The 17092-nt window shown below is 35.7% G+C and overlaps 2 protein-coding genes across 16 annotated transcripts in view; both read right to left on the bottom strand.

Annotated features, from left to right (window-relative positions):
- Positions 1–4644: 4644 nt before the first annotated feature.
- On the bottom strand, positions 4645–6454 carry LOC124302849 (skin secretory protein xP2-like). The gene is made up of 4 exons (XM_046759418.1): positions 6445–6454; positions 6327–6388; positions 5289–5571; positions 4645–4949 (listed from the first exon to the last, which is right to left on the bottom strand). Exons 1-4 carry the CDS (start codon positions 6452–6454, stop codon positions 4645–4647), a joined length of 660 nt encoding a protein of 219 aa, XP_046615374.1.
- Positions 6455–8253: 1799 nt separating this feature from the next.
- LOC124303884 (troponin I) overlaps positions 8254–17092 on the bottom strand; it is a 28418-nt gene continuing 19579 nt past the window's right edge. For 6 of the 15 annotated variants that reach the window (XM_046761683.1, XM_046761684.1, XM_046761682.1 and 3 more), the window contains 3 exons: positions 12669–12712; positions 12368–12509; positions 8254–8383 (listed from right to left, as the gene is read on the bottom strand). In XM_046761683.1, coding sequence (XP_046617639.1) covers positions 8315–8383; positions 12368–12509; positions 12669–12712 — 255 coding nt within the window. In that variant the 3' untranslated portion in view covers positions 8254–8314. Of the gene's footprint in view, positions 8384–9351; positions 9370–11583; positions 11686–12367; positions 12510–12668; positions 12713–17092 lie in introns of those variants that run through there. The other 9 variants (XM_046761688.1, XM_046761690.1, XM_046761689.1 and 6 more) reach the window with 2 other exon arrangements.

Consider the following 17092-nt stretch of genomic DNA (forward strand, 5'->3'; position numbering starts at 1 on the left):
CGTAATATGAACAGCAGAAATTCTGAACTCGCAGAAAACCACACGTCTTGAAATATCATTTGGTAAGCAAAGTCATTCATTTGTTATCCAAATCAATTGAACAAAATAATTAATGCCATTGATTCAATCAAACTGACCATATTCTCACGAAATAAATATATGATGTATAATTTTATTTATATAGTACAATAGTGTAAAATTGCACGTAAAGTTTTCTAGTGAAGGCGCGCCTCCCGACAAATTTTGTCAAAAAGAATTACGTCAGTTATGAATCTTCAAATCCGGATGGTTCGAGTACCCGAATAGTATAGCGATAATCAGTCTGTTGCATTCATTCGAAGATGATGTGAGCTTCAATTTGAAGAGTAATGTTTGCACTTCAAATTATGGAAACTTCATCTTAGTTCATTCCGATCGTTGTTACTCTGTATCTTACATTTACATCTGGTTCATTCGATCAAATCAGTCATTAAGAGTTCAAACCACAGTCGAATTAATTAAAACTGAAATTGTATATCAACATTGAAAAGGATTCGGAATGATTCAAATTTAATTTGAAGCCACTTCAAACGCCATTGAGCCCTGAACCTCAAAGTGCAGGATATCCATGTAATCAATGAAAATAAAAATCTATGAAAATTGTCGAAGAATAAATATAATAACAAGAAATAAATTGTGAACGTGTTCAATTCTGTTGAAAGTTCGATTATTTGTAGCCACGAGTTCCTAATTGAGACGTGCAGCAACTCACCCTGTCTGTTCAATAAAATCCCAACCATTACCTTGATACAGTGATAATTTGACGTCAGAGTCTACCGAGCCTCTTAATGCATCGACGCACGCTAAAAGACTGGTTCCTGTAAAAAGAATATTCAACCAAGTAGACTACGATGGATAAGTTGACGCTCACGATTATCAGCAACAGGATTTTTTCATCCGGTACCAACTCACGGGTTACGCTGATAATCTATTGATTATCATCTTGTAATCTCCATCTTCTAATAAGCGTCAAAAATTTTGTTATATTTTATAAGATTATTCAGAATTTTTTCAGATTTCAGAAAGTGAGGGCTTTTTTTCGAATTTTTAAATCATAACTCAGATACGCTGGGTCGAAAAAATCTGAAAAAATTACCGGATGAGTTTTTTGTCATGTACTTTCATACGAAAAATTATTAAAAAAATCTGAGACCTCGCCGTAGAATTTTGATCGTTTTGGTATGGAATGCCCCATAATTAAGTGACTCGTTTGAAAGCTAGGATGGAAGTGAAGAGTTTAGAGAAGGTAGAAGACTCAGTTGCAGTTAAGAGATGTACCTGCTGACTCGGTGAAGATAAGGAGAGGATGCAGGGTGTAAAGTGACTAAGATTGTGGGAAAGGAATATGAGGTCTGGAGGACGTAACATTTAGAAAAAATCTGAGACAATTCTAGTTAATTAAAAATGAAAAAGGAAGCAAATTTTCTTACATGATATATTTCCCTAGATCCCCTAATTTCTAAATGGAGCCCCTCCACTCATCACAATCTCAACCAAAAATTATTTGTAAAAATTCTGAAAAAATTCAAGCTACTCCAGTCTGAGTCTGTGCAATTTTTTTCCCTCTTAACATTTCCTCAGAGACCCTCTAGTTATTGAATTACAGATTTTTTTCTGAAACATGTCTTTTTTTTAATCAAAAATGCACGAAACTTTCTAAAAAAGAAAAATCTAGCTTTTGATATTTTTAACTTTACCACAGAAAAAAAAACCGAGGAAAAAATTTTCCCTAAGATGTAGGATTAATTTTCGGCGACTAAACAATAGCCGAAAATCGCCCATGTTAAAAAATACGTACCAGGGCCAAAAAATATTGTAGAGAATTTTCCAAAAAATCAAAATAAAGGTAAATTTGTTCTCGTCAAAACGCCGCTCAGAACGTTTGATTGATTATCTTAATTTTTTTGTCCACTATATAACTTTCATTTCGACGCTTGGCCGGCAATGTATATCATGCTGCGAATGTATTTCACTGATTGACTATCGTTGGGCATGGTTGTGAAATCTAACTCGGTGATGAGAATGTTGCCTGGAAGACAGTATCTAATATGGACGAGAGATCGTACAGTCGTATGTAATGCTCCCATCAGATTTCCGATACGCCTCGACCTGGCTTACTTGGCAAGAAAATATCGCAACCCTAGCCCTTCTATTAGTTTAATTTCCGTTTATTCATTTATTATTACATGGGTTGGAAACTGTCGTGCTACATAATCTTACACGTTTACTTTTGATGTTGCGTATCTTTCAACGATCAAGTCTTGTGCTATGTGACGTTTGCTGACCAAATTTTTTATTTCATCGTACCTTATTCAGAAGCATGATTTACCTGGAGTTCCCCGATCAATAAACTTCAATAAAAAAAAACTCAGCTCAGTTGCACCGAGTGCTCAGTACATCGAATATAGTAAGTTGGATAAAGTCGAACTACCAAAGTATATCTTGCCAATTGCAATTGATCTTCCTGGACACGAGGCACGTAAAGCTTCGAACAAGCGAAGTCAGCAATGGAACCACGGGGCCACAGACTGGCCCTCCTACAAGGAGGAACTTGAATGAAGTCTCCAGGGACTCTGCAGCCGGCTGAGTAGCACAGGCGTGATGGAGAACGAAGTATCACACTTGCAATCCTCCATAATCCAGGCCCTCGAGGCAGCGTGCCCCGCGGAGCCCAAGATAAGCGAGTCTAAAGTTGCCTGGTGGCGCAGAGAGCTGGACCAGCTCAAATCCAGCTCCCGAGAATTCTCTCCTGTGGGTGCCGGCACACAGTGGCATCCGAGGCAACGAGTTGGCACACAACCTAGCCAGGAAGGGCCCGACGCAAGGCGTCTATCCAAGGAACGGACGGAGGCCCGTTTTGCGAAACTTTGGGACAGGGCACCGGGTATGGCTCGTACGAGGGCCCTATTTCGAGGGTCGTCGCACAAATTAGGAGCACCGCTCACTAACCTAGACAGGATCGGGCACTGGTTCGCGGACAGACACCTTGAATGTCCCTGGATGTCGAAGATCGAGCTGTTTAGAGTTGGTTTCTAACTCGAATACTCGTAGTGTAATGTAAAGTATGTTCCGAAAATTTGTCGGTCAAAAATCAGGGCATTAGATTATGGCGTAACTGTACACAATGTGGAATGGAACTGTGTCAGTATTACTGTGTCGATTTTAAATTGCCGGAATTTCGATAGCCGATTAATAAATGAGCACTAATGAAATCAACTTCGAACCAGAAGCTTATACTTATAGTTAAAATACCGAAAATTCGATTGTTCTGTATAAGTGAATAAATAAGTACCTTCATTCGTGTATACGTACACACATGCACACATATACTATTACGTACATGACGTATATACATTTAGCGTAGTTTATTGCAAATTAAAGTATATTTTCAAAGTACCTATCGTATATTTATATTCATGTAAATAATTAATGCGTGATTACACTTACGTGCGATAATCAGTTTGGCAATCGATTGGGTGTCGTCGCCAGTGTATATTATATAACATAGTATAATGCATACTTATATCTAATATGTAAATATATTACACATTTACTTGCGAGTGTGTGCCGTTGCGTTTGCCTGTTTGCGATTGTACACTCCTGTCAGTGACGTCATACGATTAGCGCGCGGATGAAGTACGATTTCATTTTCATAATCCTTCCCGATTCATGCTCTACGACGCTGGAGCTGCAGTGAGAGAAAAACAACGTTAGACAAAGTCTTCAATCCTTCGACCTTTCACCTTCGACCATTCCCCATTCTTTCGCACCCACCTTGCGGAGGCGCCGCTTCAGCTGGAGGTGGTAACGCAGCTTCGGCTGGAGGTGCAGCCGCGGGGGCGGTACCTTCCGCCGGTGGAGCTGCGGCAGCTTCCGGCGCGGGTACGGCTGCGGGTGCAGCTGCGGGTGCGGCTGCGGCCGGCGCACTGCCGTCGGCTGGCGGAGCTGCGGGGGCGCCGTCTGCGGGGGCGGCAGGCGCTGGAGGCGCGGCTCCGTCGGCAGGGGTTCCATCAGCCGGTGGTGGTGCCGGGGTGCCTTGCAAATGTTGAATGAAGAAGTGAGTAACAATATCGTCAAGTAACGACAATAACGAAGAACCTTAAGCTAAGACTCCATGTATGCGTTGAGCGCCGGCGAATGCTGCGGTGACCAATCACGTCCGGCATGCCGCACCGCACTGCGTTGAGATCAAAATATTTTAATTTTTCGGCAGTACCGCACGTCATTCGGCTAAAGTCGAGAACCTTCGGGGCCATTCGGAATCTGGCAAAGCTCAAATCATGGCTCAAATAATAGTCAACGCGACGTAGGTTATGTCGTACAAAACAGTCTATGAAAACAAACCATCAATAACATCAACAAAAGATTCCACTATGGAATATAATTGTGATGACGTGAATGAACTTGTAATTCATTACGTGAGAAACCGCCCGGAATTATGGGACAGAGTATTCCTTTCTTTTAGGTTATGTAGCTATCGTTTGTATACATTTTTACGACGCATCTTCGATTTCCGTACGTGGCGTGGCGCTAAAGTCTGCCGCGTGCATGGAGCGCCTTCCGCATGCGTTTGCCGGAGCTCAACGCATACATGGAGTGGTGGCTTTAATTGAAACGATGATTCGAAACGAAAATCGTGGGAACATTTCTCCGGAATATGCCCCTACCTTCCGCTGGGACCGCCGCAGGCGCGCCTTCCGCTGGTGCCGCTGCTGGTGCAGCGCCATCTGCCGGCGGTGCCGCTGCTCCACCTTCGGCAGCTGGTGCAGGCGCGGAACCGTCAGCTGGGGGTGGAGCTGGTGTCGTTCCGTCGGCAGCTGGTGCTGGTGCCGTTCCGTCAGCTGGAGGCGCAGGTGCTGTTCCGTCAGCTGGAGGTGCCGGCACTGCGCCATCTGCAGGCGGGGCGCCATCTTGAACGGTAAAAAATAAAGTAAAACGTATCGTGCATTGGGATTTTCACTTGACGAAGAGTTGTTCGATTATTTTTGCAGCAGAGGCATACGTCTGTGTTTTTTTTTTTAATTTTTTTTTTTTAACAATGAACCGTTCGTTGTTAATCTGGAATTTTGAACTGCCGACTGGAAGCAAATAATTCAAAAACTCTAATCTATGATATTTTTGTTGAAGAATATTCACATTCATATTCATTACTTAGCAAACCATCTACAATTTACAAAATCTGACAAAATCACTACAAAATGAAACTGCTCTCAACAATCGATCCCGTGCTGAAATTTCAATCCCCTAACCTGCAGGGGGAGGCGCCGTTCCGTCGGCTGGAGGTGGAGGCGCGGTTCCATCCGCAGGTGGAGATGCTGGTGCCGTTCCGTCCGCTGGAGCCTCAGCTGGAGGAGCGGTTCCGTCGGCGGGAGGTGGAGGTGCCGTTCCATCCGCAGGTGGCGCTGCTGCTGGCGCAGGCGCACCCTCGGCGGGAGGCGCAGGTGCCGCGGCTGCTGCCGCGTCTGCCGCTGGTGGCGCTGCCGCCTCTGGAGGAGCGGCTGCGTCAGCTGGAGGAGGAGCCTCCCCTTCCTGCTTTTGAAAATAATATCAACGATGGAGCAATTTGTTTTCAGATACTTGTAAAAGGATTTTTAAATAATTTTTTTTTCTAGAAAATGGCGGTTGTTTCAATTCCGAATGACAAAAACGTGTTACAAAATCGAAATTAATAATACTGCACGATCGAATAAGAGCTTTTTGTATTTTTTGTTCAATGAAACGTTGTAAAAATAATTACGTCATATGTGTACATAGAGATTATTCAACTGCAGATTAAAGTTTATTAAGCTCGTGTATCTTGATTTTTGTTTTGCTTTTTAAACATTGCTGAATTATACCGTAGCAAAAAGAAATTGTAATATATTGCTGGGAAGATCGAAAATTGTGCGCGTAGAAAATGTTTTCTTTAAAACTCAACGATTAAAGTAAATGAATAATCGCGTACGTGTATAATAATAATCGATAAAAGTAAGTACCTACCCGTATACTTGAAAATAAAAGACATTTCGATGTGGTATATGCATGTGTAAAGTAAAAGTAGCGAATTCGTGAAAAAAAATCAACACTGAAAGACACACTTCAACTTCGATTTATAATGTATAGTCCCAAGTAGCACACTTATCCGTACGCTGACTATCATTCGACAGCAAAAAGTCGATATTTTGTCCAATAAAAAAAAATACCAACGCATTGTTGGCAAAAAATAGACAAAAGGTCGGCTATTTTTTAATAACTATAGATCGTCAAAAAAGTGGACTTAGGTAAAGTTGACATGCGGTATACTTTACGTTTACGAATATCCTCTGAAATGCCAAGTATAAGGCAATTCGAGTAGAGAATCCATTGTCACCTTATGGAAAGTCAAGTCAAAAGTTTTTCATGTTTTTTAGACCAATAATTGTTTACGTGAGCGCATCAATGTGCCAAACGATCGTCGTCGACGTCTGGCGGCAGTTACCGACTAACCGCTACCTCATATTTGACGTCACGTAATTAGCCTACTTGCAAATTCAATAATTCCCTTTTTGTCTTGACTGTGAGCAGTCGACTGAAAGCCTCGTAATAATTGACATCGAGTGTTGTCTTTACCGTGACATTTCAGAAGGCATTCACGCACTCTCAGTCAGCGTGCAGTCAATAATAGGCTCATGATACGCCTATTCCCAGTTGACTTGAAATAGTTGACAGAGAATTTCTGTCGATATCAAGTCAGCTAACAGCCAACAGTGTGCTATCTGGAAGCATACCTACATAAAAGCAGGATGCGAGGAGATAGCGAACGTGTTTCGAAGCGGTTTTGCGTGGGCATAAAAGATGAGAAAAAAGAATTGTAATTGAAAAAAATTACAGGTGATTTAGCACGTCTCACGCGTGAGAGTTGTTGCATATTGTAGCGAATGGTTAAAAAGCGAAAACCGGTTAGCGACAAGTACTCACCCGCTAAAAATACGCCGCCTACCTAAACTACGATAGTACATTACATTGCGATTCCCTTCTCGATATTTGCGAGACTTCCCTGAGTGCATATGTATCTCTGTATCTATGTATAACGTATGTATGTATACCGTGGTAAATCACGTAGTCCTTAAATCCAGAAATTCTGCAGGCTTTTCGCTGGCAACAGAATTGGCAGCCCAGAAATAATACTGCGCAAACTCGAACCTTACTATTGCAGTTAATTGCAATTTGCAATACCGACGTTGCGAACTGTTGATTTGTATTCAATTGCGGCAAAGCCGCAGAAGGTTTCGGATCTCGGAACTGAGAGTAACGAATTTGGGTATTAGTTACACACAGTCGGAAAAATTCAATCTAATTGGGTAAAAGCTGTGTCTTTCTTTTTGGTTTTCTAAAAAATCAACGAAATTGGATATGGTTCAGGTCACAGAGTTAATTGATTCGAGTTTTGGGTGCATTGTAAAGTTGCTGCGTTATAAAATAACGATGAACAAATACGCTATTCTAAATTCAAAAAAGGGGCGATGCAACTGATGCTTGTTCTTCTATTTTCTTATAATTAGGGGCACAGGATGGATGGGTGTAACACAAAAACAGTGATTCACGTGCACGGACGTTATTTACACAAAGATATTTCATTATTTTTATAATATATGCATTGATATTTTACACAGTAAAACTTACATATGGATCTTTCGTCTAGACGGACGTGCAACGGATCGGTTAAGAGGGTATCTCAGATTTGATTTTTTTTTCTCCCCTACATTTTCTTGCTCTTTACACTCTCTTTTCAGAGGCGCAGATATTTCTTGCAAGGATGTGACGAGTTATTATTTACACAAAGGTTGCGGGGAGAAACGAGAGTTACGATAATTACACGATATAAAATCACACGCAGGTGAACAACATGAATTTGTTTTTGGATTTTGGTTTTCCTTTTACATGGTCACAGACAAAAACCGGGTGAATTCGTTGTTTGTACGGTGTGAGATTTTCAGTACTACTCGCTGATCGATGTTTGTACGTGTAAGAGTTATTGTCTAAAATGTCTGACGGACATATATAATGATAACAATAATAGTAGCATGTAATAGTAATCGTAGTAATATTAATATTAATAATTATTTTGTGTGACTGTGTGTTTTTGTATATATTATACATATACACACGTATGTATATGTATACAATATATCACGTCAGCGAGATACAGAGATGTAAATCCGCGTGTGTGATTTTTTATTATTGATTTTTTTTTTCTGTATATCTCGAGCGTTTACTTGTGCGTTGTTATATGTTGTTCGTATGTCAAACGTCATCCTCATGCCTCGACTTCTTCCTCCTTTACCTTCTTCTCTTCTGGACCCTTCTTCGACCAGTCAGGTTTCTTCTGCAAATTTTAGAAATGACAAAATCAGCACCGCGTCGGATCGATTCGTTTCTGATAGGCAAAAAGTTTATTAAACCTGTAACTACGACTAATTTATTATACGGTTAAACAGCTACGGTCGAGGTGTTAAAAGATAATGAGAATACAAAACAAAATAAAGAAAAAACAACGATGAATAAATAAGATCACAAACACAGAACGACAAGGGGAGAAAATATAGTAATCAAATGAAAAAATAAACGTAAGGATTTCTAAACGAAGGATTGAGAAACAAGATAAATCATAATTATCTCGAGTCAAGGTTACAATTTTTTTTTTTTTTTCTTCATTTCAACTTTTAATTTCTACCACAATTTTGTATTCCATTTTAACAATCCAATCGGGCAGGAATTAAGTCGTCACTCGAGATTTCAATTGCATGTAAAATATTTTTCAACCCAATTACATGCAATATCCATTTGTCAATTCGAAGCAAACAGAAAAAAAAAAAACAAAAAGTAACGAAATTACAGTAACATAAAAACGAATACAAACAAACAAGCAAAGTACGAGTAAACTATATAATAAAAAGTAAGAACAGCGACACGTCAGTCTGAAAATCAAAAACAAGAGAAAAATCCGTGTTCACGATGGCGTCTATTGAAAATTGTTTTGCTGAAAAGAGAAAAACGAATTATGTTTGTGCGCGCAAAAATTGCTAAGCTGTACGAAAACAAATCAAACTGTGATAAAAATATCTAATTGTAAGCTCCGTTAAATGATTCATAAATAATATATTTATATTATGTAAGTAATGATCGATATGTGGCGATCTATAACAGCGTTAATATTATTATGTGTATGTGAGTGAGTTAAACGGGCGAGTTTGCGCATACGGTGTGAAGAAAAATTAAACAATTGAGTTATATTGAAATCATTAAAATCATAGCGATCGCACGTTTTGTTGTTGTGGTGATTTTTTTTTTTACCTTGTCTTTTGACGCGTTCTGCAATCATATAATGCAAAAGCAACGTTATTAGTTTTTAAATATTGCACATAATAATTATTATATTATACAACGAAAGAAAGAAAGTTTACGAAGCTATAGGCGTACATTTTTTTCGCAAATTATTACAATATCATGGTCAAATTTTAACTCTTTCAATATTTATCATTATTATACATATTATATTACGATATAAGCTGAAACGAGGTAAATGACAATCATGACCACACGTTTCAATCAGATAGCCTGAAAAAAAAGAAGCGATAAGTAATTTGCATGACGCTGAAAACGAAAACTGTGAAATGCCTGCGATTATTAATATTATTATTATTACTGTACGCACGGTGAATAAAATCGCACGTGATTCGAGGTGTTTTGCGGTTTATTTTAATAATTTTCATCTGTGTGTGAGTGTGATTAAAAAAGTAAGAAATTGAAAAAAAATATATATATATTATCGTGTGAGTAAAAGCGCTGAGCGAATAGTAACGTATTATACGAATAATAATACATTACTGCATAATGAATGTATATATAGCAAATTACTAATACACACGTGTATATGTATTATTATTATTTATATTATTATTATTATTATTATTATTATTATTATTATTACACTGTGAAGAATTATATATTATGATGCGTAATGTGAATAATATGTAATATTACAATATTATAGAGAAGAGCTCGCATGTCAGAATTAATGCGTGAAAAAGAATCACCAAGAATTATAGCCATATTATTTTCTCACCTTTTTTTTCTTTTTTTATATGTTTCATATTCTATGATTGTTTTTACGGCAATTCCATCCACAAATCAGTGATTATTGTTCGATTTTATCTCGTATCGTTTAGCTAATAAATTGCAATATTGAGATTGCGCGAGAAGTTGAAAAATGCGGTTATTTAAAAAAAAAAAATGGTGATGGATGGCGAAAAGCAAAATTAAAAAAAATCAAAAGAAAACAAAATGAATTTAAACTGCGTGCAAAAATTTGTTTTCTTATTAAAAAAAAAAAAAAATACAATCATTCGCATCACCCGTAAGAATTAGGATTTTTTTGCCAATTATATTTACTGATTTATTTACAATTTTTCTCTTCCAAGCAGTTTTTAATTCACTGTTTATATATTCAGTTTAATTTTGACTCTTAATTTTATCGTTATCATCATCATCATCATCATTATCATTCAGGCGGTTTGATTAATTCGATGCACAGTATCACATGACGAAATAGAGAAAGAAGAAAATAAAATGGACGGAAGAAAACGTATACGACAAGACAGAACAGAAACTGAAACTATGCGAATGTAATATACAATACAAATAATGAATGGTACGTATACGTACACGTAAAACAAAATGCAATAAACACGTTTAAAAAAAAAAAAAATTAAATTCAACATGAAAATCAGACGTAGAGCCAAAAAAACGAAAACCGGACGTCACAAATTATACAAGGCACGTATAATATTTATACACATGTACAACAGAACAATAATTCGTCGAATCTGGAACCATCTGAAATCGCAGCAAAAGAAGAGGATTGACAAAAATCCTGAGAAACGAATAAAACGTCATTACAAAGCGAACATTTTTCTTCGATCATTTCAAAACACAATTTTTGCAGGACTCGACGTATTAAAAGATGCGCGATGCCATCGAAACGATACAAGGGGAAAAAAAAGAAAAGAATAAAAATTAAAAAAAATAGTAAATAAAAGTATGGCGGTGATGTATTATAATAACCGCATATAAGCTTCTACTTTGTTTTAATCCACGTGTTTTTCTTATCTGTCAAGATGCATAATTCGTTCGAACATTCATATATTTGATATTAATTAACGATATAACAGTAGAAGTAGTAACAGTAATAGTAATTATGATAATAATAATAATAATACCGAGATATTGCAGAAGATAATAGGAAAAAATTTTCGCGCATATTTCACATGCCGATGTTTTTGATTTTGTTTTTTTTTTTGCACGGTATATAAAAACACATAATATATTAATTATTGATAATCGTATTTCTCTGTGTATTCTAGATATTATCTGTCAATTGTATTCGCGTGTGAATGTGAGTAGCATACCTATGTATTTAATTATATCATTTTTATGAATAAAAAATGGATATGTATAAATATATATATGCGTGTGCGCGAATATGATCGTGTTTTATTGATTTTTACGCATTCTCTCTCTTTTTTCCAATTTTAGTGTAAAACGATAAACTTCTGCAGTGTATAGATTTTTTTTTTCTTTGGTTATCTATTTCTTCGTCTGCCACTCTGCTTTCTCGGACTTCTTCGGCTGTGAACGAAGAACACATACATACATATTGCCTGGTCGAAACTGTACGGGTTTTTTTTTTCTCCTCATTTTCTCGTTGAAAGAATGAAAGGGAAAAAAATTAACTTATTCTACATGCCCATATTTATGTCGCAATATCAAGTGTAATTTTAAAATGGAGTAAGAAGTATTAAAAACAACAAAACATCGATTGAAAGACACTTGGAGATTGGAAAGATACAGGGTAAGGACGTCACAAAAAACAAAAAAAAAAACAAAAAAACAGACAACATACAAAAATTCGAATTAAAAATTTCCGACGTCGTCGTCGATAATCGCTGCACTTACTTGCACGTGACAATTTGTCGCATATAAATTGCAGATATGCGATGATCCGAGGTGTGTGAAAAATGAAAATGACGAAACAAGAAAAAAGACAATATTCGATCAAAAAAAAACGGTCGTAAATCGATTTTGCAAAAAAAAAGAAAAAATAAGAGTCGGAAGCAATATAAAAACGAAAATAACGAGTGTTTTACTCTAAATGAGTTTAACGAAGTAAAAAAAAATGCTTCATTAAACGTATGGACGCGTATTTTCGAATAATTTTGTCTTTCTTTTCCGTTTGAAATTATGGCAGATATCGAGAATCGAACGTGATTTAAACGAATCAAAGTTGGAATAAAATTTTTCGGAATCTTACCTCTTTGTCCTCCTCCTCTAGGGTGAACTCCTTCTTCTTGACCTGTTTAAGTTGGTTACGGAAGTTGAACTCGGCCGCCTTTTTCTGTAGCTTGGCGAATTTGTTCTCGTACTTGGACACCTTCTTCAAGGTTGGCTTCATGCTGCGATTTTTAATCGCGGAAAGATGAGGAGGAGGAGGATAGAAAAAGAAAGAAATCGTCGTTTAAAAAATCGAAATTGCGATTACAAAAGAGAATAAAAATCATCAGAGTTAAAATGATGATTTTTCTAGAAAGGAAACGGTATGAACGAATACTTACAATTTACCTCGGAGATCGTTGACCTGGCTGTTCAAGTCTGCGATCTGTGCATCGTGAAATAAAAAATTAATGTCACATTTCGTATAAGCTGCAAATTCAAGTTACTAATTAACTATGAATTGATACAATTTTTCTATACTTTTAATAGATATTTTCATTCATCTTTGCATTGCTTCTTTTGTTATTATTTATTAAAGTTTGCCGAAAGAATTGAAAAAATTACCAATTCACAGGAAAAGTTTTTTTTACGTCGTCTGCTAAATTTGTGAAAATTAAAAAGCACGTAAAAGACGATCTCTTTTTTTCAATCGAAGATATTTAACAATTGTTTTTGAATTTCTTTGATCAACATCGAAAAAAGATATAAAGATGAACCTAAAATTGATCTGTCATTTGTTCTGTTATTTTTGAATTTTTTTATTCATATCAAGAATAATTTTGATGTCGAACTTAAAGATTAAAAAATTTATTAATACGTAAGGCAAATCAATTTTTATAAAAAAAAATATTGAAGCGTATATACAGTATAAAGACTGATAAAAATAAAAATATAATTAAAGAAAATACACGAAAATTGCACATCAAACAAAACTGCACAATATTATTATTGTTATATTATATTAATCAACGTAATGGTAACGAGATTTTAGCAAAAAAGCAGAAAAAAGTGGAATATTGAACATAAAGTTTGTTATTGTTGGGTGAAAAAGAAGAATCGCGTTACATGTAACAACGATAAAACGATAAAATAAGAATAAGAAAGGTGAAAAACTAAACGACGCAGCTGCAGTATTCAACTCACAATCGTATAGCAGACAAGTATTGCAACAATATAAAAATTACAATCAACGAATGAAAATTTAACATGTAATGTGTCTAGTGCACAGACATCGAGCAAATAGTAGGCGAATTGATTTGCACTCAAAATCGGCTTGCGTTTTGTTAATTGCTTAATATATATACATGGAAATTGGGAAATGTGTGAGGAGAAATACGCTCGAAACAGCCTGGACGAGATCCGGAAAAATTAAAAATGTTGTGAAACAGAAAAACAACGGGATAAAAAGTTATCCAAAAACGATGCTGCGATAAAAAAAAAAAAAAAAAAGAGAGAGAGAGAAACAGAAAAGAAGACAGTGAAAAAGAGGGGGAGGAGAAAACAAGAGAGAAATGTACAGAACATTGGCGATGAATAAAATCCAAACATATTTGCGAATAGAAAAAATAGTACAAAATTGGAAGAAAATTCAGTCGATTCCTCAGAGGTGCGATTTTCTTTCCATCCATGGAAACACCAAAAAAACACCGAGTTCATTCGGTGATTGATGTCTCGTACGTAATTAAGCAGTCGACGATAAATAAAAAGGGGAAAAAAAAATAGTGAACGTAAAGAAAATAGTTGCAGGTTAAAAAATTTCATTTTCGGGCAATGACGCAACAATAAACGCCTGTACAAGGGATTATTTCAAGTGAACTTAAAGAGGGGGGGGGGTTGAAAATCTTTTTTAAAATCGGCGACGGGGTTTCCTCTTTTCACAATTGGCACATAATAACTGTACAAAATTTAAGGGCAGGTAAAATCGGATGGTTCTTTATCTCTTTTTTCTTACCACCGACAAAAACCAAATGTACTTTTCTTACTGTCCTTTCCCTGTTTGCGGTATTGCTTTTTATTTTTCTCTTCCTGTTTCATAAAATTTTTTTCCTGCCTCGTGTAAAAAAAATTGTTAGAAAATCTGTCGTACGCTGAGACTTGGTTGCTCATACTTTTTACCCAAATATCGATCAGGGTAAACAGTGAAAAAGTGGCATAAAAATTGCGAACCGTGTGGAGTAAAAAAGTGGAATACATTGTTGACGAAAAAAAGGTGACGGAAATCAACAATTGGAGGGAGAAAATTGCTGCAGGTGGATTTGCCCGATCCTGCAACGCGTCGCGAGATGGCCAACTGGTCCTGATCAGCTTCTCCACCTCATCCGATAATTAATAATATCTATATACTACTACAATCATCATGTACCATATTAATCTCGACTCGCAAACCCGATTTCTGTCCATTTTCATTCTTTCGCAATGCAAATATTTCCATCCGTCAAAATTTAATTCCGCAAATTCTATACTGATTATTGGTACACAATCATTATTCCTAGGCGAAAGCGAGTTTGGGAATCGAGTCTCGTTGTGCATAAACGCCAAGACATGTTTATTGTAATACAGTTAAACACCAGATAACACACATTTACAACGGTGCGTGGGCGCGCGGTGCAAAATCGAATTTTCGCTTTTTTCTTTTTTTCTTTTTTTTTTTTTTTTAGCAACTACTTTCTGTCAGGCAAGATTAAACTAAAAAATATGCATCGTTTATTGCTGTTTATCTTTCATTCGTTTTAAAAGCTCTACTATTCTATATGCATGTATTGTATATTATATCTGTACAGATTTTTTGATACATTCGTTTCGTGTGATATTTTCTTTTTTTTTTTGTTCCAGGTTTTTTTTTTTTGTTTTTTTTTTCTTTTTTTTTTTTTTTAGTCACAGGCAAATTTATATCCATCGAGATTTGAACGAAGGAACGAATTCGGGGAAATGAATGGGAATGTTTTATGATATTAGATAACTTTTGCAGTCTGAGATACATACGATATATTATATGTGTATGTATGTAGAAAATAAGAGAATTTCGCAGCATGGCACTTTACATTTACTTGATAATTAAATGACCGAGATTCGGGATAATGTTTTTCGGTTTTATCAGAATGTAGAAATAAAAAAAAAAATTTATTCGTATACGATAATTTATCCAACACAATCATCGTCGTACGATGGTAATGAAAATTTGTTCAATACAATCCGCTCATCCACTTTGTGAGGGTCTTAATTGCACGATTGATTCGTATTTTTATTTTTTTTTGTTTTGTTTTATATTTTCCATTTGTTCTCGCATTTTGTCACGGATTCCTGATAATTGAATTACTTTCTTCTCAAAATATCACCCGATACTTTCGCATTCCCCCTCCTGTAACTTTATGATACGTGTATATCTATACATATATGTGTGATACAGAATTACGATTAATGATTTAAGCACTCGTCGAGTATTACATGATATATGATAACATGCATACATACAATATATATGTATATGTGTATAAACAGATAGACAGATAGATAGATCGGTATATAATTATACACAGTTTCCGGTTTTAAATAAGAAAATTTATAATAAATAGAGAAATATGAAGTGCCATACTTTTCTTTTTGATTAATTTAACTCATTGTTATTATTATCATCGATAATATGTTTGCCATAAAACGGGGCAAAAAACAAGATTATTACATTTTTTCGAGCGAGTAATCGAAAATATTCTAACAATTGGATTGAAAAAAAAATTGTCGGAAAAATTTAAATTTCACACCAACATGCGGGAATTGAAAATAAGTAATTCGAAATTGGTTTGAAAATATTTCAAAGATATTTCCTTTCTTTTCCAACTCTCGAAACTAACTACTTTCCCATAAATTTTTTACAAAACTTAATACCGTTTGACGAGAGCCATGCAATTTTGTTATTACGCCGTTCTAATGATAGAAATAATAATTATTATTACTATTAATGTTCGTTTTCTAAATCGTATATATTGGTAATAACCAGATGCATAAAACATATGATAATAATAACAGAGAGGGGAATAACGAATGAAATAAGAAAAGATGAAGATACAAAAGTATAAAAATTAAGCGAGTGGATAAATCAGTCGAGAATGGGGAGGAAAAAAACGATTGGATTATTTAATCACGTTTGTGTACTATAATAATACGGGGTGAATATAAATTGACAATTTTGCACCTGCGCACGCACACACCATTTGCATTATATAAACATAGAATAAAGAAATGACGATGTGAGAGGGTAAGAAGAAAAAAAAAAAAATTAAAAAAAATTATTAGAAGTAAACAGCGAGGCAAATTTTGGCCACGTTTTTTTTTCTTTTTTTTCCAGGGAATGGGATCGGTTCTTTTTTTAAATTGCTATTTTTCTTTGGTTTTTTTCTCGTTTTACATTATTACGTTCTTGGTTCAAAACAACACCGAACATAATCGAATTTCTGCTCCATTCAAGCGGAACCGACGAATTTCAGATTTCTTACTCAACTTCATTTTTGCGTATGACGTGAATTTTTTTATTTTCATTTTTTTTGCTTTACTTTTTTTCAATCTACAACGTTTTGAGAATTTTCTGTATTCAATCATAGTCAGATTTTATCAGAAATTCGTCAAGAACACCGCATCGTGAATGGCAACAAATTTTCATTTCTTTTTTCTCAAAGAAGATTGGTAAATCATTATTTACATCGTACTTTGTTGTTGTTGTTGTTTTTTCTTTTTTTTCTACAAATTTGAAAATCGACCGACGATATCTCAT

Source organism: Neodiprion virginianus, chromosome 4 (genome assembly GCF_021901495.1).
Source record: "Neodiprion virginianus isolate iyNeoVirg1 chromosome 4, iyNeoVirg1.1, whole genome shotgun sequence".
NCBI lineage: Eukaryota > Metazoa > Arthropoda > Insecta > Hymenoptera > Diprionidae > Neodiprion > Neodiprion virginianus.